The 23,000-nt window shown below is 42.9% G+C and overlaps 1 protein-coding gene across 2 annotated transcripts in view; it reads left to right on the top strand.

The window, feature by feature from the left end:
• LOC137300139 (transmembrane protein 144-like) overlaps positions 1-23,000 on the top strand; it is a 99,431-nt gene that overhangs the window by 64,758 nt on the left and 11,673 nt on the right. For both annotated transcript variants that reach the window (XM_067969256.1, XM_067969332.1), the window contains exons 8-11: positions 1,489-1,568; positions 7,220-7,338; positions 11,602-11,721; positions 15,380-15,477. In XM_067969256.1, the coding sequence (XP_067825357.1) occupies positions 1,489-1,568; positions 7,220-7,338; positions 11,602-11,721; positions 15,380-15,477 (417 nt within the window). The remainder of the gene's footprint in view (positions 1-1,488; positions 1,569-7,219; positions 7,339-11,601; positions 11,722-15,379; positions 15,478-23,000) is intronic.

The raw sequence follows: 23,000 nt of genomic DNA, 5'->3' as shown, positions 1-23,000 counted from the left end.
CACCCATTGTGTCACTGCAGAGTGGTGTAGGTGTATTTGCAGGGCTCTTTTGTGGAGACGTCGGCGATGTCCCCGGTGGCACCCTGGAAGGATGTGGAGGAGAAGTTGTTGAGGGCAGTAGTGACTTTGACAGCGACAAGTAAGAAGATGGTGCTCGAGCCAACCAGGAGCAGCTCGGCATGAAGGAGGCTGCAGATGTCGACGACTACATGTCGAGTGACTCTGAGCCTCCGTGTGCACTGCTGCTCAGAGAGGTCCAGGAAGCTGAGCCTCGGTCTGTGGACCCTGTGGCGAGGGTAGTGCCCTCTGCGACGCATCTCTCTCTGCGGTTGCCCTCCCTCCTGCTGTGCAGGTGGATGTGTCACAGCACTCTGTTGTGGAGCTCCACGTGTCAGAGGTGGACGGCGAGGCTGGTGAGGCTGGTGATGCTGTTCGCCCTCCGAGGAGGTCATGAGTGCAGCTACGGCGGCCCCCATCCGGAAGATGTACATCTGAGGGGGTCCGCAAGGTAGATACATGTCTCTGGACCCCGGGGTAAGTGTGCAAGTTGGTGACTTTGATTGTCAGGAGGAGGGTGGTGGAGGCCAAACTTTGTCCCAAGTGACAGAGCGGCCTCCTGCAATGAGTGAGGGTCTCCCCCCCCACCTGTCAAATGGACCTTTGCAGCTGCCACAGGCTGACAGCTGCAACACGTCCATTTGAACTGGGAGTGTTTCCCCCAGTATGGGAAACAGTCCCAGTTTTCTATAAAACCCCTCCCCTCCTCACATAATCCCTTAATCAGGTCAGTTAATGACCTGAACAAGCAAAATAAATAGCTTCAAGTGGAACCCCGCTGGCTTTAATTGCCTGCGGGATTCCCGCCAGCGGGGGCTGCGCGCGCACGCTGGCGCATCAGTGGGGAACCCGGAAGTGGGCGGGTTGGAGTCGGGCTCCCGACCCACTCCGGGATTCTCCGATTTTCGGAGCCCCCCCGCCGGGAACGCACCCGATAGTGGGTGCTAAAATGATGCCCTATGTGTGTTGTATGTGTAAGGAGCAACCTTGATGGGACTAATGGGATTTTCTTGTTCCATACTTTCTTGTGTTCTTATTCTTTTCTGATATGAATATAATATTGCAAAAGCTCCTTTTCTGAATTTTTAACAACTTTTTTTTTAACTTATTGATGTAGATTTCACTAATTTTCAGTCCTGGTAACCCTCCGAACTGACCTCCAAATCCATATTCCCAACGTGTGCTCCGTGCATGCCGAGCTCGATGCCATGAGCTCTCATATGTAAAACCTATCCTATAAGATAGAAATATTAAAGGAGCGCTAGTATCTTAAAAAAACGTTTCTGGTTTTACTTTGATTTCTGCATTTTGGAATTTTCTAAAACTGGAACTTAACTTTTTTTACTTATTCCTTTCCAGGAGGTAAGGAGTTACAACTAGAAGTTTCATATTATTTTTGGGAAGTCTGTAACAACTTTTTTTCAAATATAGGATATAAATACTGATGAAGAAGTTGTCTTGTCAGATGAATCCTGGGTAGACAAACTTAGTCCACTGAAGAAAAGGCTTATGTAAGTATGAAAAGGCTTGTGTCAGTATTGCCGATGTGGGTTTCATTCAAAGTGATTTAAAGGGCTGATAATCCAACGGTGAGTGTTTGCAGCCCTTCAGTCAAAACAAGCTCTGTGTTATTGGCGCTGAGATTATGCGCCCGCGCTCATTGTGTAAGCCTGTGCACTGGGACAGCACATAGTGCACTGAGAATTTACACAAGCTACGCAAGTCTCACTCTGGCCCCAATTTTTATTCAGATCAGGGGCCTCCCCATAACACAGCTGGAGCACCTGAGTGCCTCTCCAGACATACACTGCCTGTTTCAGATGATGCATTCCAAGGGAAGGCCTGCCAAAAAATGTTTGTATTGACTTCTGGGTGGCATTCTTTTCAAAATAGTTCCACCCTTCATTGAAGCATTTCACTTCTTTTGGCCTCCAAACAGTCAAGTCTCAAACTAGACCTTCTGCCCACAAGGTTTATTTTTGAGAGATTATCTCCTGGTGTGCAACTTTCCAGCCCTGGCCATTGTGGAGCACCCAGCACATCATGAGCAACACACTGGAGAGGCACTAAAATACTGAAATGCACTGACCTTGCATGGTCATGTGAAATGAGGTAATTTGGAGGAGCGGTCGTGGTGCAAAACTGCATTATTGGCCTCTAAATGTACTGTCATTAATGTCTATTGATTCAAACAGGATCCAGAACGATGTAGGGAATAACAAGACAGTTTGGTTGTTTATTGATTTCTCCCTTAATCAGACCACTTTCAACTTTTTTTTCCCGCGGCCTACTGGGAGATTTTGTAAGTGGTTGAATGTTACTTTTGTGTGTACGTGTTACAGATTTTGGTCTGCTATAGATTCCCTCTCGATTTCAGTGGCATCAGTTGCTCCAATAAACAGTCTGAATGCCTTACTTTTATGGGAGTTGACACCCACCGCCCTGCATCTAATTGTATGATAGTGTAACCCAGGGATGTAACAATAGCGTCCCCTTGTGATCTGGATTGGATATTTTGTGTTTTTTTGCATGTGTGCTTCAATCTTTCCAAAGGCAGACCAAGGGAACACTTGGTGAGATAAGACCAGATAAAAATTGTTAAGTCACTTTATTTCACAATAAGGTGAACATACAAAACAACTGTTATGATTGGACTCACTTAATTCAATCTATACAATTTATGTTTGAATAATAATACAAAATAGAGAACATGCCATGTTACCCCAAATCAATGGGTCACCTTACTTGACATAAATAAATATCATCTAGCATTTCTAACATTTTTGCCCTAACGATAGCCCTTACAGCTTTCTCTTTAACAAAGCTGACTGTCCTCACAACCTTCCTGTGTGTCAACCATGGCTCAGTTGGTAGTACTTTTGCCTCTGAGTCAGAAGGTCGTGGGTTCAAATCCCACTTCAGAGACTCGAGCACAAAATCTAGGCATTAATCCGAGACCCTGTCTCAGGTGGACGTAAAAGGTCCCACAGCACTATGATGGTTCTCGACCCAACCGCCAATGGGAACAGTTTCTCTTTATTTACTTTATCTAAACCCTTCATGATTTTGAACACTTCTATCACATCTCCTGTTAACCTTCCCTGCTGTAAGGAGAACAACCCCAACTTCTCCAATCTATCCACGTAACTGAAGTCCCTCGTCCCTGCAACCATTCTGGTAAATCTTTTCTGCACCCTCTCTAAGCTTTGGCCGAACCAGTGTTTTATAAAGGTTCAACACTACTTCCTTGTTTTTGTACTCTATGCCTCTATTTATAAAGCCCATGATCCCGTATGCTTTTTTAACTGCTTTCTCAACCTGTCCCGCCACCTTCAAAGATTTGTGCACATATACCCCCAGGTCTCTTTGTTCCTGCACCCCCTTTAAAATTGTACCCTTTGGTTTATATTGACTCTCCTCATTCTTCCTGCCAAAATGTATCACTTCACATTTCTCTGCATTAAATTTCATCTGCCACATGTCCGCCCATTCTGCCAGCCTGTCTATGTCCTCTTGAAGCCTATTAATATCCTTCTTGCTGTTTACTACCCTTCCAAGTTTTGTGTCATGTGCAAATTTTGAAATTGTGCCCTGTATACCCAAGTCCAAGTCATTAATATATATCAAAAAAAGCAGTGGTCCTAGTACCGATCCCTGGGGAACACCACCTTTCTGAAAAACAACCATTCACCACTAGTCTCTATTTCCTGTCACTTAGCCAATTTCGTATCCATGCTGCCAATGCCCCTTTTATTCCATGGACTTCAATTTTGCTGGCAAGCCTATTGTATGGCACCTCATCAAACGCCTTTTGAAAGTCCATATACACAACATCAACCGCATTGCCCTCATCAACCCTCTCTGTTACCTCATCAAAAACTCATCAAGTTAGTTAAACACAATTTGTCTTTAACAAATTCAGCTGGCTTTCCTTTATTAATCCATACTTGTCCAAGTGACTATTAATTTTGTCCTGGATTATTGTTTCTAAAAGCTTCCCCACCACCGAGGTTAAACTGTAGTTTATCCTTACACCCTTTTTTGAACAAGGGTGTAACATTTGCAATTCTCCAGTCCTCTGGCATCACCCCCATATCTAAGGAGGATTGGAAGATTATGGCCAGCACCTTTGCAATTTCCACCCTTACTTCCCTCAGTAACCTAGGATGCATCCCATCCGGACCAGGTGACTTATCTACTTTAAGTACAGCCGCCTTTCTAGTACCTCCTCTTTGTCAATTTTTAGCCCACCCAGTATCTCAACTACCTCCCCTTTTGTTGTAACTTTGGCAGCATCTTCCTTGGTAAAGACAGATGCAAAGTACTCATTTAGTACCTCAGCTATGCCGTCTGCCTCCATGAGTAGCTCTCCTTTTTGGTTCCTAATCTCCTCTTACTATCTGTTTGCTATTTATCTGCCTATAGAAGACTTTTGGATTCCCTTTTATGTTAGTCACCAGTCTATTCTCATACCCTCTTTTCCCCTCTTATTTCCTTTTTCACTTCTCTGTACTTTCTACATTCAGCCTGGTTCTCACTTGTATTTTTAACATGACATCTGGCATATGCCCCCTTTTTCTGGTTCATCCTACTCTCTATCTTTTTTGTCATCCAGGGAGCTCTGGCTTTGGTTGCCCTACCTTTCCCACTTGTGAGAATGTACCTAGACTGTACCTGAACCATCTTCTCTTTAAAGGCCACCCATTGTTCGATTACAGTTTTGCCTGCCAATGTTAGATTCCAATTTACCCGGGCCAGATCCGTTCTCAACCCACTGAAATTGCACCCCCTCCAATTCAGTATTTTCACTCTAGATTGCTCCTTGTTCTTTTCCATAACTAATCTAAACCTTATAATACCATGATCGCCGTTCCCTAAATGTTCCCCCACTGACACTTGCTCCGTTTGACCTACTTCATTCCCCAGAACTAGATCCAGCAATATCGTCTTCCTCGTTGGGCTGGAAACATACTGATCAAGAAAGTTCTCTTGAGCACACTTCAGAAATTCCTCCCTCTCTTTGCCCTTTGCACTATTACTGTCCCAACTAGGATAGTTGAAGTCCCCCATTATCACTACTCTATAGTTCTTGCACCCCTCTGTAATTTACCTGTAAATTTGCTTCTCTATATCCTTCCCAATAGTTGGCAGCCTATAGACTGCACCCATTGGGTAATGGCGCCTCTATTGTTTCTTAACTCTAACCAAATAGATTCTGTCCTTTACCCCTCAAGGACATTCTCTCTCTCCAACACTGCAATATTCTCCTTAATCAATACTGTCACCCCCACCTTTTTCTCCTTCCCTATCTTTCCTGAGTACCTTGTAGCCACAAATATTTAATACCCAATCCTGCCTTTTTTTGCTCTATGTCTCAGTTATCGTCACTACGTCATATTCCCATGTGGCTATTTGCGCCTGCAGCTCACCAACCTTATTTACCGCGCGCTTCGTGCGTTTACACACAACAAACATATCTTAGTCCACTCTACTATTTCTTACTCTAGTGCTCTCTGTCTCTCCCAATCTTTTGTGCACCTTGTTTGTCCTTTCTAATGCTATATCTTGGTGCTCATCCCCCTGCCAAATTAGTTTAAACCCTCCCCCACAACACTAGTGAACCTCCCTGCGAGGACATTTAAAGTAACTTTTTTTCTGTGAACATGGGGGGAGTTTTAACCCCCAGCACAGGTGGGACAGTGGCCAGGGTGCGGGGAGGTTAAAATTTCAAAAATATGAAAACCCACCTCGAACGCATACCGACTTCCGGTTTTAACGGAGGTGGATTGGGGGGGGTGGGCAAGTAACCTGCTCGCGAGAGGCGGGTCAGTTATTTAAATATGTTAATGAGACTGCGTGACTCAGATTTTAGTAGACTTTAACGGCTGAGGGCCAGGTTTCTCAGGGTTTGGGAAACCCGGCAGCTGGATCCAGCAGGTAAGTGCCTTTCCAGCACTGTTTGTGGGCCAGGATTGGCAGGACTGCTAACCTCTGGCCCCAAAGCAGACCTGCCCCCCTACCCGCGACCTGCCTCCCTCCCCACGACTGGCACTTCAGCCACTCCCCCCACGATCTCTCTCTCGCTCCCTCCTCTCTGCTCCCCAGTTGCTGCCTTCTACTGAGACCTTCCCGTCCAACAGTCTCTCCTGGCTGGGGAAAAAAAAATTCAAAGGAGGCCCTGTCGTTAAATTCGACAGGACTGCCGCGTTTCCCGCATTTAAATTCTACAGGACCGCCGGATTTCCAGCATTGAAACTCAGCAGGACCACCGCATTTTCCGTAAGTATCGGGGTCCATATGCTTAAGTGCAGCTTCAATTGAAAAACAGAAAATGCTGGAAACACTCAGCAGATCAGGTCAGCATCTGTGGAGGGAACAGATATGGGTGTAGACCCTTTGTTAGAACATTGCTTTACATTTTTTTTTTAACATGTCTTGCAAAATAACCAATCCAACATGATGGAATATGAAATTTGGATTCAGGAATCTGAATGTGGATTTATTTGACTATTCTTTCTCGATGAACTCGTACTTCCACTCGAAATCCACTGCCGGTAATTCTGAGCATGTTATAAACACTGATGAGCACAACTTCCAGAAGTTGTGCACTCGGGGCTTATACTCTTATAATGATTCCCAATTTTCAACAGTAGGGCTGGAAACCTTTTGCCAACTGGAATAAAGTGATCTCACTAGTATTCAGATATTAAATTGAAAAAATGGAATGATGCCAGTAGAGATAATAAGAAAAATCTTCAAATACTGAAAAGCTGAAATAAAAATTGATGATGCTGGAAATACACAACACATCTGTGAGCTTCTGAAAAAAGTGAAGACTGGTTAGCATCTTGGACAGAGACCCTGGGAAATACTTTTATGAGTATGTGTTCCCAGTGGAGAACTTCGGCCACTAGGAGTGCATTTTGCAAATTTGGGTGTGCACTACCCATGCATTTCTGACCATTAAAATGCATGCCCAAGTTTCCGATATGCACTCCCTATGGACGAGGCTCCTTGCCAGAAATGTAGACTCAAAATTACCTCCTCCTTTAGTTCTGATAAAGCAACTCTACCCAAAACGTTAGAAAAGATTGGGGAAAATGTAGACCATGTCATATGCTGTATTTGTTTAATATTGATTCTTTTTTTCCCTTTTCTTCAGAGGATCGTGCCTTGCAGTGATTGCAGGGTTATTGTATGGTTGTAGCTTTGTGCCAGTAATTTATATCAAGAATCATGCCCTGAAGAATGAAACCAAATACAAAAATGCAAGCCAGTTTGGTAAGACTGCTATTGGATGCTTTTTATTTGCTGTGTAGTATCAAAATTCATATAAGTGTATATAATAGTGATATTAAAAGTATTAGAAATAATTAAGCTTATAGGCCCTAAATTTCCATAGAGGTTGCCCCAATCTCTCTCTCGCTGTAACTTTGTCAGTCCCCCAGAGAAACAGCAGTTTCTTTAAGGGTTCTGCTGATTTTCTACTGAAGTTATGGCAGGAGATTATGATAATCCCTGCAGAAATTCAGGACCATAGTATTATATACAATTATCAACGATAGAGTACTTTCAGTTTTCAAAAAGTTAAATGACATATCCAGCATGTGTTTAGAAGAAAGCAGATGAGGATTATATTAAGGTTTGGTCTTAAATGAAATTGAAAAGTTGAGAAACACAGTATGAGCGCGGATGCATACTGGTTGATGCGGGCCTTTTTGAGTCACCATTACAACAGCAATCTTGATCTGTATCAAGATTGGCCTCCTTTGCTTGGCTGAAATTACTAAAGATACTGCATCTGAATCTCCAAATGTCATTCTACATTGTCATCTAGAAGGAGTTTACTTCTGCACCATTGTATTTCTGGCACCCAAAGAACCTGTACCATTCATCTAAATATAACCCTCCCTGAAGATTTGGTGAGTTTTATGCTCATCACAGTGATTGAAGTTAATGCTGGGGAATCCTCCTCCACTTCAAGCATCTAATGTTAGCACCAGTCACTCCTAGCCACAAATAGCCTGGGTCAGATGCAGAATAAAGCACCTTTACTAGGTTATACCTATCAGGAAAAATTGAGCAGGCTGGGGCTCTTTTCTCTAGAAAAGAGAAGACTGAGGAATGCCCTGATAGAGGTCTTTAAGATTATGAAAGAGTTAGATAGGGTAGACATAGACAAGATGTTTTCACTTGCAGGGGAGACCAGAACTAGGGGCCATAATTATAAGATAGTCACTAATAAATCCAATGGGGAATTCAGGAGAAACTTCTTTACCCAGAGAGTGGTTAGAATGTGGAGCTCGCTACCACAAGGAGTAGTTGAGGCGACTAGCATAGATGCATTTAAGGGAAAGCTAGATGAACGCATGAGGGAGAAAGGAATGGAAGGTTATGTTGATGGGTTTAGATGAAGTAGGATGGAAGGAGACTCCTGTGGCACATAAACACCAGCCTGGATCTGTTGGGCCGAATGGCCTGTTTCTGTGCTGTACATTCTACGTAATTCTATGTCAAACTACTGCAACTCAGTTGTGTACTCTCTGTATGCATCGGTGTAAATGTTTACCATTTCATACATTTGCCATCCTTGTGACCTCCCTTAAAGTGAGATTGTCAATTTAGAGTTTAATTGTAAATGGATTTGTTTTGCATTGTAGCCCACTGGAAAATGAGCTTAGACTTCCCAACCTCGTTTCACATGTTACTGATAGTCAGCAGAGACAAAAAAGGCATTTATTCCATTGCGTTAGGATGGATTTAAACTCGGGTCCTAAGGGTGAAAGGACTTTGGGCTAGCCTGCTGTAATAGCTAGTTCCCATTTTTGTTCATTAAATTTTTTCATATCATTTTTCTCTTTTAAAGTAAATATTGACATGCCCTGGATACAAATGTTTCTGTTGGGCCACTGTTGTTTACCTTTGTTATACTACTTACTTTTATATTTACACAGATGCCAAGCTGCATATTGCAGCAACAGATATTGCCCATCAAATAGGACAAATATGTTAGGGTAACAGATATTGCCCTATGTGGAAAATAGGATCAGGCCAAACACATGTAGAAATAAAACATAGCCAACATTGCTTTTGCAACTTTTGAAGATTTCTACATGGCTTATTTTCATCAGGTGGGGGACATGCAGGATCTATTCAATCACTTCCCAAAAGACAATTGTTTTCAAATCCATGATAGAGCTGTTAGATCCTGCGTAGCACCTCGGTTCAGTCAGCTCCTTCTAAGTGGCATTGCAGAATAGCATTTGGAGATTCAGACACTGTGTTAATAATGACTTCTGCCAGGCGTAAGAGATAAATCTTGATGGGAATCAAGACTTACTGTAACAATGAAAATGTTTACATTACAAACAGAAATAGAAGCCCACATTGAATAATGCAATTAAAAATATTGAACAAAGCTAACATTAATCACTTGGCATTGGAAGATTGTGTACAGCTAGAGGGGTATACTGCTAATGAAATGGTGTATTTAGTGGGTCTCTGTGGAAATGTCTAACAAAAGATAAAAATGAAGAAGTTGCAAACCAGTTCTCATTTGCAATTTGCCCCTGAAAAATTAACCAGTGAGATATTAATTCACCAGCTTTCATTCTCAATGGGTAACAGTGAAAAATAATGCTGAGTATCAGCTGGGCTCAGTTTTTAGAACTTTTGTCTCTGACATCCCGGTGTTGTTTCGCCCTTGGAGGTGGGGATTCTCCTGGCCCCCAACCCCAGCAATCCTCCCGTTGGTCCCCTGGGAAAGGGGATCAATTCAGTAATGTTTTAAAAAGAAAAAATGTTTTTTGAATTCACGCCTGGCCTGGACCCCACACATGCACCCTTGGAGAGGCCGTTAAATCTCACTTCACTGGACCTGCTAGCTGCCATGCTGGGTCCCCTTCCAAGCTGGAGCAGGAACTCCTACCATAGGAAGTCCCTGCTCCTGGTCTCACCTCCAGTCCCTCATTTGCCTTGCAAGTGGTGGATAGACATTCTGCCACTTACAAGGCACTAAGGAAACTCCTGGGAATTGAAGGGACTGGGTCTCCACCGTTTCCCTCGGGATTCCACTGGTCGCCTATTGGAGTTACGGCAGAAGACAGGAGGAGCCCCCAAGGAATTTCAGGCACTATTTAAATAACAGTCTTTCTTTTGATTTAAAGTGCCTTTCTCAATTCAAATTCTAGGGGGCAGTGAAGCAGTAAAGTGGATATGCTAGGACTGACCGTCTTTTTTGGTGCAGGAGAAAGTCAAACTTAATTTCATTAAACGGTCACCTGTTTTTCACTCTGAAGGCCAGTGTTAATTTTAATGCATTTTAAATCAATACACTGTTGCAATAGACAACAAAGAGCGGCCATTACAACAACAGCAACTTGCATTTATATAACGCCTTTAATGTAGTAAGACGTCCCAAGGCGCTTCATAGGAGCGTTATCAAACAAAATTTGACACCGAGCTACATAAGGAGATGTTAGGACAAGTGACCAAAAGCTTGGTCAAAGAAGTAGGTTTTAAGGAGCATCTTAAGGGAAGAGAGGAGTTAGAGAGGCAGAGAGGTTCAGGGAGGGAATTCCAGAGCTTAGGGCTTAGGCAACTGAAAGCACAGCCGCTAATAGTGGAACCATGAAAATTGGGGATGCTCAAGAGGTCAGAATTGGAGGAACGCAGAGAGCTCAGAGGGTTGTAGGGCTGGAGGAGGTTACAGAGATGGGGAGGGGTAAGGCCATGGAGGGATTTGAAAACAAGGATGAGAATTTTAAAATCAAGGGGTTGCCAGACCAGGAGCCAATGTTGGTCAGCGAGCACAGGGGTGATGGATGAACGGGACTTGGTGCGAGTTAGGATATGGGCAGCAGAGTTTTGGATGAGCTCAAGCTTATAGAGGGTGCAAGATGGGAGGCCGGCCAGGAAAGCATTCAAATAGTCGAGTCTAGAGGTAACAAAGGCATGGATAAGGGTTTCAGCAGCAGATAAGCTGAGGCGGGGTGGAGACTGCCGATATTATGGAGGTGGAAGTAGGTGGTCTTGGTGATTGAGTGAGTCGATTTGGGCACAAAAACTCATCTCAGAGTCAAATAGGACACCAGGATTGCGAATGGTCTGGTTCAGCTTCAGTGTGGCAGGGAGAGGGATGGAGTCGGTGGTCAGGAACGGAGTTTGTGGCGGGGACCGAAGACAATGGCTTTGGTCTTCCCAATATTTAGTTGGGAGGAATTCATGCTCATCCAGCACTGGATGTTGGATGAGCAGCTTGACAAATCAGAGGCAGTGGAGGGGCTGAGAGAGGTGGTGGTGAGGTAGAGTTGGGTGTCGTCAACATGCACGTGGAACCTGACGTGTTTTCAGATGATGTCACCGAGGAGCAGCATGTAGATGCGAAATAGCAGGGGGCCAAGGATAGATCCTTGGGGATCTCCAGAGGTAATGGAGTAGGAGCGGGAAGAGAAGCCATTGCAGATGATATTGCGACTTGACTGAATATCTGAATTGCTTTAACAATTAAATAATGATAATTGTAAAAATGTGCTTTTCCCTCAGATCTGGACTATGTATTTGCACATTTTAGTGGCATATTTCTCACAAGTACTATCTACTTCATGATATATTGTGCAATAATGAAGAACAAACCAAAAGTTTACCCAAAAACAATACTGCCAGGTAAGAATCAGGAAATCTTATAAATAATGTTGTAATTGATGTCTTGAATGCTTTAATTAAATCTGTAACTCAAGTTTTTTTCCTTGATGCAAGTTAATTAAGCTTGTGTGATATATAATGCACTCTGAGGTTCCTTGGTGTATGACATGTATGCACATTATGGGATCAATTTTTGTCTTCGCCGCCTGGTAACAAAGACAGAAATCTACTCCTACATGTCCAACAACTTGGTATACAATTTTTCATCTGATTCTTGATTATTATAACATGTAATATGTGCTGGAAGCCAGGAAAAAAGTTCCTTGCAGTTGTACTGTTTACGGATTGATTACGTTGATGGTGCTAAAATGTGGCAGCGTTGCAAGAGAACCCCCCCCTCAGCCTACATCATCCATCTGTCCACTCTGCTAAAATGAAGGAACTTCACAAATGGCATTGTTTAAATAAAAATTATTTTTAGCAATTGGTTAACTAATCTAGGATGCAAGCACTTAGGTATCTGTACTTTTTAAAAAAATCTTCTTTTGATGTGGGTGACAATGGCAAAGCAGCATTTATTTCCCATCCCTAATTGTCCTGGGAAGGTGTTAATGGTGAGCCTTCTTACCCTGATACTAATGTTCTCCTTTACCTAAATAAAACTCCCCAAAACATTAAAGATGAAAAGACCCTTGAGATGAACTTCATTACTTCTACTGTGCTAATATTGCATGAGCTTGAATGACTCCTTCAATGTGTGTTAATCCAACATTGAAGACAAACTATAATTTTATCAAAAGCAAAATACTGTGTATGCTAGAAATCTGAAATAAGAATAGAAAATGCTGGAAAAGCTCAGCAAGTCAGGCAGCATCTATGGAGAAAGAAACAGAGTTAACGTTTCAGGTCGATGACCCTTCGTCAGAACTGGAAGAAGTAGAAGATTAAACAGTTTTTAAGCAAGTACAGAGCCAGGTAAAAGTGGGGGAGGAAAGAACAAAAGGGAAGGCCTCTGATGCATTTGGGGAGAGCAAACAAGGCAAGGGAATACACAATAAATGGGAGGATACTGAGAGGTGTAGAGGAAGTGAGGGACCTTGGAATATGCATGTTCACAGATTCCTGAAGGGAACAGGACAGGTAGATAAGGTGGTTAAGAAGGCATATGGAATGCTTTCCTTTATTAGCCGAGGCATAGAATATAAAAGCAGGGATGTTATGCTAGAACTGTATAAAACACTAGTTAGGCCACGGCTTGAGTACTGCGTACAGTTCTGGTCACCACAGTACAGGAAGGATGTAATCGCACTAGAGAGAGTGCAGAGGAGATTTATGAGGATGTGGCCAGAACTGGAAAATTTTAGCTATGATGACAGATTGGATAGGCTGGGGTTATTTTCCTTGGAACACAGGAGGCTGAGGGGTGATTTGATTGAGGTGTACAAAATTATGAGGGGCCTAGATAGAGTGGATAGAAAGGACCCATTTCCCTTTGCAGAAGGGTCAATAACCAGGGGGCATAGATTTAAAGTGATTGGTAGAAGGATAAGAGTGGAAATGAGGAAACATTTTTTCACCCAGAGGGGTGGTGGGGGTCTGGAACTCACTGCCTGAGAGGGTGGTAGAGGCAGAAACCCTCAACTCATTTAAAAAATACCTGGATGTGCACATGAAGAGCCGTGACCTGCAGGGCTACGGACCATATTCGGGAATGTGGGATTAGGCTGGGTAGCTCGTTTCTCAGCCAGCGTGGACATGATGGGCCAAATGGCCTCCTTCTGTGCTGTAAATTTTCTATGATTTCTATGATAGGCTGGAGGGCAGGAGTGATTAAATGACACTAGGGATGATGGTGCAAGGCAAAGGGGGTGGTAACAGGACAAGTAAAGAAACAAAATATGGGTCTAGAGGAGCTGTAAATGGCAACATCAGAACCATTACCAGCACTTGCTGTCCGAAAAAATGGGAGCAGTAGTTATGATCTGAAGTTATTGAACTCAATGTTGAGGTGTTCAGCAAAGCCGCTCAGCCCGCCAGCATGCCCCTGAGTTTCCGGTCACTTGCCATTTTAATTCCCTGTCCCACTCCCACTCTGACCTCTCTGTCCTCTGCCTCCTACACTGTTCCAATGAAGCTCAACGGAAGCACGAGGAACAGCAACTCATCTTTCGATTAGGCATTTTACAACCTTCTGGACTCAACATTGATTTCAATAACTTCAGATCATAACCACTGCTCCCATTTTTTCAGACAGCAGGTGCTGGTAATGGTTCTGATGTTGCCATTTACAGCTTTACTTGTCCCATTACCACCCTCCTTGCCTTGCACCATCATCCCTTTTGTCATTTAATCACTCCTGCCCCCCACCCTATCACAGACCTTCCCTTTTGTTCTTTCCTTCCCTCCCTTTCCTCCCCGCCCCCTTCCCCTGGCTCTGTACTTCCTAAAAACTGTTTAATCTTCAACTTCTTCCAGTTCTGATGAAAGGTCTTCCACCTGAAACGTTAACTCTGTTTCTTTCTCCACAGATGCTGCCTGACTTGCTGAGTATTTCCAGCATTTTCTGTTTTTAATTCTGTTTTATGTTAGTCAGCTATTGTAAATTGCAAAAAATCATTGGGACTGAAATTCCTAGCAGATGGGAGGGCGCAAATCAGATGGCCTGTGGAGGGTAGGAATTTGGGGCGGAACCTGGATCCAGTGGGTTTCAACACGATACAACCTACAAACAAAATTTAGCTGGGTGGGTGGGGGAGGGGGAGGGGGAAGAGAGTCTGCTGCCTATCCTCCCTATGTCTATTGCAAGCTTTGGGGTGTGATTGTGGACTTTTCTGGGCTTCTGCTTGTTAGGCCCAGCTGAAGCCATTGAGCAGCCTAAGAGCAAGCATGGTTTCTGTCCTAAATCTTAAGAAAGCCCCAAACAATGGGATGAAGGAGAGGTAACCAATGCCAGAGGGGATTGATTACCTCATAGTGCCCAAGCATTATTCCTCTGCAAGAAGGAAAGAATTTCTAAATTTAAATCATTGTACCATTAAGAGTCTCTAGCTGCCCCTATCAGAGCGGTAATGTGCCACTATGATTTCCTTGGGACAGATTTCTTTTTAGCCCCCTTACAGCACAAGCTAATGGCCTTGATTATTAAAATGCTCTTATTCCCAGGATGGGGTCAACGGCCACTGCAGCAGGGCTCCGAGTCTGCCACACATCCAGGGGTGCAATCGGAACCCTGGATGTTTTGTGGAATATTTCAAGTATTGCTGACAATTGAAGAAAAAGGAAATAAACGGCAGGAAATCAATTTAATTTCTATTAATGTACTTTTCCCATTGCCCACCTAAATTGTAGATCATTAATGAACTAAACTTAAAGAGTGAGTATATTGAGCAGGCATTATTATTTATCACTCGATGTGTCCCATTTAGAAAGCATTGCTCTGAAAGTACAGCACTGCTTACCAAAATATGGGTATATATTTTGTAACAAAAGTACTGAAAGCACACATCAGGTCAATCAGCGTCCATGGAAAGAAAAGATATGTTAAATTTCAGTCCGGGCTCTCCTTCAGAACTATATATTTCTATATATTTTGTAAGTTTAGGATAGTTAATGAAATTTCAGCAATCTTGCAAAATAAAGGCAGTATTACTAACATCTAACGTGCTATTTTTTGTGTTAGGCTTTGTTTCAGGTCTAATGTGGGCTATTGCCAACTGCTGCTGGTTCCTGGCTAATGATTTCCTCAGTGCGGTTGTTAGTTTCCCTATAATCACTGCTGTAAGTTGATCAAGACCTGTCTGTTTTATAAGGTTGTGGGGATGTATTGCTTATTTAAAGACATTGAAAGCTATTTAATTGATTTTTTCAATCAGTACAGTTTTGTGTCAGTCAAGGTACGATGTTAACACAGAAAGCATCCATTTTTTCTGTTACTTTTTAAACCATTCCTTGAACACACTCTATGCATTTATATTTATATGAAAGGTTGACAGCATTTGTCACCTCATCGCATTTTATATAAAACAGCAACAAATCACGACTAAACATTCTTTTTAAAAAAAGTATACTAAAAGAGGAAGAAATCTAGTTATTTCCTGCTGATTTTCCTGACCTTGAGATAACTAACTTGAAGGTGTTCTTATCATAGTCATATGATACAGCACAGAAGGAGGCCATTTGGCCCATCGTGCCTGTGCCTGCTCTTGGAAAGAGCTATCCAATTAGTCCCAGTCTCCTGCTCTTTCCCCATAGCCGAGTACATTTTGTCCCTTCAAGTATTTATCCATTTCCCTATTAAAAGTTAGTATTGAATCTGCTTCCACCACTCTTTCAGGCACTGCATTCCAGATCATAACAATTCGCTGCATAAAAAAATGTTTCTTCATGTTGCCTCTGGTTCTTTTGCCAGTCATCAGTGTCTTCTGGTTACTGACCTTTCTACCACTGGAAATAGTTTCTCCTTATTTACTCTATCAAAACCGTTTATGATTTTGAACATCTCTATCAAATTTCCTCTGAACCTTCTCTAAGGAGAACAACCCCGGCTTCTCCAGTCTCTCCACATAACTGAAGCCCCTCATCCCCGGTACCATTCTAGTAAATCTCTTCTGCACCCTCTCCAAGGCCTTTATATCCCTCCTAAAGTGTGGTGCCCAGAATTGAACACAATACTCCAGCTGAGGCCTAACCATTGTTTTATCAAGGTTTAGCATAACTTCCTTGCTTGTGTATTCTATGCCTCTATTAATAAAGCCCAGGATCCCATATGCCTTTTTAAACCTTCTCAAATTGTCCGACCACCTTCAAAGATTTGTGTACGTACACCCCCAGGTCTCTCTGTTCCTGCACCCCCTTTAAAATTGTACCATTTAGTTTATATTGCCTCAATCTTCCAAAATGTATCACTTCGCACTTCTCTGCATTATATTTCATCTGCCATGTGTCTATCCATTTCACCAGTCTGTCCATTTCACCAGTCCTCCGCATTGTTTACTACATTTCTGAGTTTCATGTCATCTGCAGACTTTGAAATTATACCCTGTACTCCCAAGTCCAGGTCATGAATATATATCAAAAAGAGCAGAGGTCCTAATACCGTCCCCTGGGGAACACCACTGTATACTTCCCTCCAGTCTGAAAAACAACTGTTAACCACTACTCTCTGCTTTCTGTCCCTGAGCTAATTTTGTATTCATACTGCCACCGTCCCTTTCAACCCATGAGCTTTAATTTTGCTTACAAGACTATTATGTCATACTTTATCAAATGCCTTTTGAAAGTCCATATACACATCAACCGCACTTACCCTTATCAACACTCTTCGTTACTTCGTCAAAGAACTCAATCAAGTTAGTCAAAGACGATTTTCTTTTAACAAATCCATGCTGACTTTCATTTATTAGCCCATACTTGTCCAAGTGCCAATTAATTTTGTCCGGGATTATTGTCTCTAAAAGTTTCCCTACCACCGACATTAGGCTGACATTAGGCCTGTAATTGCCGGGTTTATCCCTCTCCCCCTTTTTAACTGGGGTGTAACATTTGCAATCCTCCAGTCTTCTGGCACCGCCCCCATATCTACGGAGGATTGGAAGACTGTCACCAGAGCCTCTGCAATTTCTACCCTTACGTCCTCAGTAACCTAGGACGCATCCCATCTGGACCAGATGAGTTTTCTACTTTGAATACTGCCAACCTTTTAGGTACCTCCTCTTTATCTATTCAGACAACAAATAGGGTCCGAGTAAGAAAAAATGGTAATAAGACAAATAGGGCCAAAAAAATGTTAAGATGTCTAAAAATGTTAAAAAGACAAATCTAAAGGCACTGCATCTGAAAGCACGAAGCATTCGTAATAAGGTAAACGAATTAACAGCGCAAATAGATGTAAACGGATATGATATAATAGCAATTACAGAGACATGGTTGCAGGGTGACCAAGGCTGGGAGCTGAATATCCAAGGGTATTCGATATTTAGGAAGGACAGGCAAAAAGGAAAAGGAGGTGGGGTGGCGTCGTTAGTAAAGGATGAAATCAGAGCAATAGTGAAAAAGGATATTGGGTCAGAAAATCACCATGTAGAATCAGTCTGGGTGGAGTTAAGAAGCACTAAGGGGCAGAAAACACTGGTGGGAGTTGTCTATAGGCCTCCAAACAGTAGTGGTAATGTAGGGGATGGGATCAAACAGGAAATTAGAGATGCATGTAACAAGGATACTACAGTAAACATGGGTGACTTTAATCTGCATATAGACTGGCCAAACCAAATTAGCAATAATACTGTGGAGGATGAATTCCTGAAGTGTGTATGAGATGGTTTTTAGACCAGTACATTGAGGAGCCAACCAGGGAACAGGCTATCCTAGATTGGGTATTGTGCAATGAGAAGGAGTTAATTAATAATCTTGTGCGGGGTCCTTTAGGGAAGAGTGACCATAATATGACAGAATTCTTCATTGAGATGGAAAATGAAATAGTCCAATCCGAAACTAGGGTCCTAAATCTAAACAAAGGAAACTATGAAGGTATGAGGAATGAGTTGGCTATGATAGATTGGCAAGCTTCATTAAAAGGCATGACGGTGGATAGGCAATGACTAACATTTAAGGAACGAATTCATGAATTGCAACAATTATACATTCCTTTCTGGCGCAAAAATACAAAAGGAAATGCGGCCCAACCATGGCCAACAAAAGAAATTAAGGATAGTATTAGATCCAAAGAGGAGTCATATAAAGTTGCCAGAAAAAGTAGGCCTGAGGATTGGGAGCAGTTTAGAATTCAGCAAAAAAGGACCAAGAGATTGATTAAGAGGGGAAAAATAGCGTATGAGAATAAACTTGCAAGAAACATAAAAATGGACTGTAAAAACTTCTATAAGTATGCAAAAAGAAAAAGATTAGTGAAGACAAATGTAGGTCCCTTACAGTCAGAAACGGGAGAATTTATAATAGGGAATAGGGAAATGGCAGAGCAATTAAACAAACACTTTGGTTCTGTCTTCATGGAAGAGGACACAAATAACTTCCCAGAAATGCTAGGGAACCAAGGGACTAGTGAGAAGGAGGAATTAAAGGAAATTAGTATTAGTAAAAAAATAGTGCTGGAGAAATTAATGGTACTGAAAGCCGATAAATCCCAGGACCTGATAATCTGCATCCCACAGTACTAAAAGAGGTAGCCATGGAAATAGTGGATGCCTGAGTTGTCATCTCCCAAAATCCTATAGATTATGGAACAGTTCCTGCAGATTGGAGGGTGGCAAATGTAACCCCACTATTAAAAAAAAAAGGAGGGAGAGAGAAAGCAGGGAACTGCAGACCGGTTAGCCTAATATCAGTAGTAGGGAAAATGCTGGCGTCTGTTATAAAGGATGTGATAACAGGACACTTAGAAAATATCAACGGGATTAGACAAAGTCAACATGGATTTATGAAAGTGAAATCATGTTTGACAAACCTACTGGAGTTTTTTGAGGATGTAATTGGTAGAATAGATAAGGGAGAACCAGTGGATGTGGTTTATTTGGATTTTCAGAAGGCCTTTGATGAAGTCCCACATAAGAGGTTAGCGTGCAAAATTAAAGCACATGGGATTGCTGGTAATATACTGGCATGGATTGAAAATTGTTTAATAGACAGAAGGCAGAGAGTACAAATAAATGGGTCTTTTTCGGGTTGGCAGGCAGTGACTAGTGGGGTACCGCAGGGATCAGTGCTTGGGCCCCAGCTATTCACAATATATATCAATGATTTGGATGAGGGAACCAAATGTAATATTTCCAAGTTTGCTGACGACACAAAAGTAGGTGGGATCATGAGTTGTGAGGAGGAGGCAAAGAGGCTTCAAGGCGATTTAGACAAGTTGAGTGAGTGGGCAAATACTTGGCAGATGCAATATAATGTGGCTAAATGTGAAGTTATCCACTTCGGAAGGAAAAACAGAAAGGCAGAGTTTTATTTAAACGGTGATAGATTGGGGAATGTTGATGTCGAAAGGGACCGGGGTGTCCTTGTACACCAGTCACTGAAAGCAAACATGCAGGTGCAGCAAGCAGTTAGGAAGGCAAATGGTATGTTGGCCTTCATTGCAAGGTGATTTGAGTATAGGAGCAAGGATGTCTTACTGCAGTTATACAGGGCCTTGGTGAGACCACACCTGGAGTATTGTGTGCAGTTTTAGTTTCTTTACCTAAGAAACAATGTACTTGCCATAAAGGGAGTGCAGCGAAGGTTCACCAGACTGATCCCTGGGAAGGCAGGACTGTCGTATGAGGAGAGATTGGGTCCACTCGGCCTGTATTCACTCGAGTTTAGAAGAATGAGATGGGATCTCATTGAAACACATAAAATTCTGACAGCGCTGGACAGACTGGATGCAGAAAGGATGTTTCCCCTAGCTGGGGGTTCCAGAACGAGGGGTCACAGTGTCAGGATACGGGGTAGGACATTTAGGACTGAGATGAGGAGAAATTTCTTCACTCAAAGGGTGGTGAACCTGTGGAATTCTCTACCACAGAAGGCTGTGGAAGCAAAATCACTAAATATATTTAAGAAGGAGCTAGATAGATTTCGAGACACAAAAGGCATCAAGGGGTATGGGGAGAGAGCGGGAATATGGTATTGAGATAGAGGATCAGCCATGATCATATTGAATGGCAGAGCAGGCTCGAAGGGCCGAATGGCCTACTCCTCCTATTTTCTATGTTTCTATGTTTATCCTATCCAATATTGCTACTACCTCCTCCTTTACTGCCTTTGGCAGCATCCTCTTCTCTAGTGAAGACCGATGCAAAGTATTTATCTGCTACCTCGCCCCTGCTCTCTGCCTCCACAAGAAGATCTCCTTTTTTGTCCCTAATCAGCCCCACCCTTCCTTTGACTACCCTTTTACTATTTATATATTTACAAAAGACTTTTGGTTTCCCTTTTATGTTAGCCGCTAATCTATTCTCAGACTCTCTCTTTGCCCCTCTTATTCCCTTTTTTAGATCTCCTCTGTACTTTCTGTATTTAGCTTGGTTCTCGACTATATTATGAACCTTACATTTGTCATAAGCCTCCTTTTTCTGCTTCATTTTAAACTCTATGGATGCTAAATTGGGTTGTGTAGCGCCCATTGTTTCGCGCTACACAGCTTCTCGAACATCTAAGATGACGTCTTGGCTGCGCACGCACGTTTCCAACGTGACGTGCGCCGGACACCATCTTGATATAGGAGTTAGCGCAGGTGCAAATACCAAATGCCTGAAGCATGTAAAGTAAGGAGAAAATGGATACAATCAGTGTGCAGTGCTGATTTAAAGTGATAAGTCACAAAATTGTGTCAAACGCTCAACTCAACGCACAGTCTTAACCACAGCCATCTAAACGTGTCTTAGAGTGCATGGTGAACCCCCACCAGCACTATTTAAAGGGACCATGCAGGATTTACAGGTTAGTTGCTGGATTATTGCTCCTGGCCACCAATACATTTGTAACTGTTTTTGGAGGTCTCCTGCACTTGAATACTAGGACGTGGGGACATAGCCTAACATTTAGAGCCAGGACATGCAGGAGTGAAGTTAGGAAACGCTTCTACACGCAAAGGGTGGGAGATGTTTGGAACACTCTTCTGCAAACGGCAGTTGATGCTAGCTCAATTGTGAATGTTAAATCTGAGATTGATCAATTTCTGTGAACCAAGGGTATTAAGGGATATGGGGCTAAGGCGGGTATACAGAGTTAGGTCACAGGTCCACCATGATCTCGTTGAATGGAGGAACAGGCTAGAGGGACTATATGCCATTGCCACTTGCTGACTCCTGAAGGTGTTATGCGCCGCCTTCTTCTGCAAAAAAGCGGGACGTGTGCCTGGGTGATGTGCCTGTTATGGTTGAATAGCTGCCGTTGTGGGTGGGCGGCTCGCAACAGTGGTAATGTGTAAGGGTGAGAGGAAGCATCTGATTGGAAGAATTAAGTACTGATAGAAAGAGTTTGTTGGTAGGTGGGTGCATGGAGCAGTGAATGCGGCTAGTGGTGCAGTTGGTAGGAGATGCCACTTGACAGTTGACCTCACTCACCTTGACCACTCGTGTCAAAGCATTGAACATCTTCCTGCACTGCATCTATTCGTGGTGCTGTGCACCTGGTATTGACTTCGTCCCCTGCTGCCTCCCACTGCCTTTTGGCCATCTGTCTGGAGGTCCTCTAGCTCACCCCCTCCCACTACGGATATAGGATGTCCCTCCTTCTGTCCACCTCTTGTACCAAGGCCTCTAGTGTATCAGCAGAAAACCTTGGTGCACGCACTCTCGCAGGCCTGGTACCAACTCAGATCGATAGATTTTTGAGGTCTGGCAGGCAGATTGGTGGATGTGGGATTTAGTAGTGCGCAACCTTTATTCAATGTCATAAAATAACTCAACAGCTTGTAAACATATGGACGGCACCTGCATTTGTGTTTTACGTGTGCGATGTCTGATCTCCTTTCAGACTCCATGCAGACAGCAAACTGTTATTTTTTTAGCAAGTAACAGGTTTGAGAGATTTTAAGAGACATCTTCCCTTTAAGAGATTGGGGCTCCCCCTGCTTGTGGAATGTGAGAATTGCATTGAATCGATGTGCAAGGCCTGGATTTCAACACAACTTGACGGTGAATACTGAGGCCGGACAAAGTTCTCGTCCTGCCTGCGCAGGGGTCATTGGGAACAGGTTAATAGCGGATCACGTTACCTGCACCCAATAATAGGCCCTATCGAATTTTTCCCTCTATATCTTTAGTCATCCAGGGAGCTCTAACTTTGGATGCCCTTCCCTTCCCACTCGTGGGAATGTGTCTATTCTATACCCAAACCATCTCTTCCTTGAAGGCCTCCCATTGTTCATTTATTGTTTTGCCTAACAATTTTTGATTCCAACCCATCATGGCATGATCCTTTTTAACTCACTGAAATTAGCCCTCCTTCAGTTAAGTATTTTTATGCTTGATTGTTGCTTGTTCTTTTCCATAACTATTCTAAACCTGATGATATTATGATCACTGTTCCCCAAATGCTCCCCCACTGAAACATGCTCCACATCCTCCACTTCATTCCCCAGAACTAGATCCAGCACTGCTTCATTACTGCTTGGGCTGGAAACACACTGATCAAGAAAGTTCTCTTGTATTTCAGGAATCCCTGCCCCTCTTCACACTGTTACTGTCCTCTCTATTGGGATAATTGAAGTCTCCCATTATCACTACTCTATAGTTCTTGTATCTTTCTGTAATTTGTCTGCAAATTTCCTCCTCCTATCTCCTTCCCACTATTTGGTGGCC

Source organism: Heptranchias perlo, chromosome 1 (genome assembly GCF_035084215.1).
Source record: "Heptranchias perlo isolate sHepPer1 chromosome 1, sHepPer1.hap1, whole genome shotgun sequence".
NCBI lineage: Eukaryota > Metazoa > Chordata > Chondrichthyes > Hexanchiformes > Hexanchidae > Heptranchias > Heptranchias perlo.
This window is presented reverse-complemented; position numbering and strand designations above follow the sequence as displayed.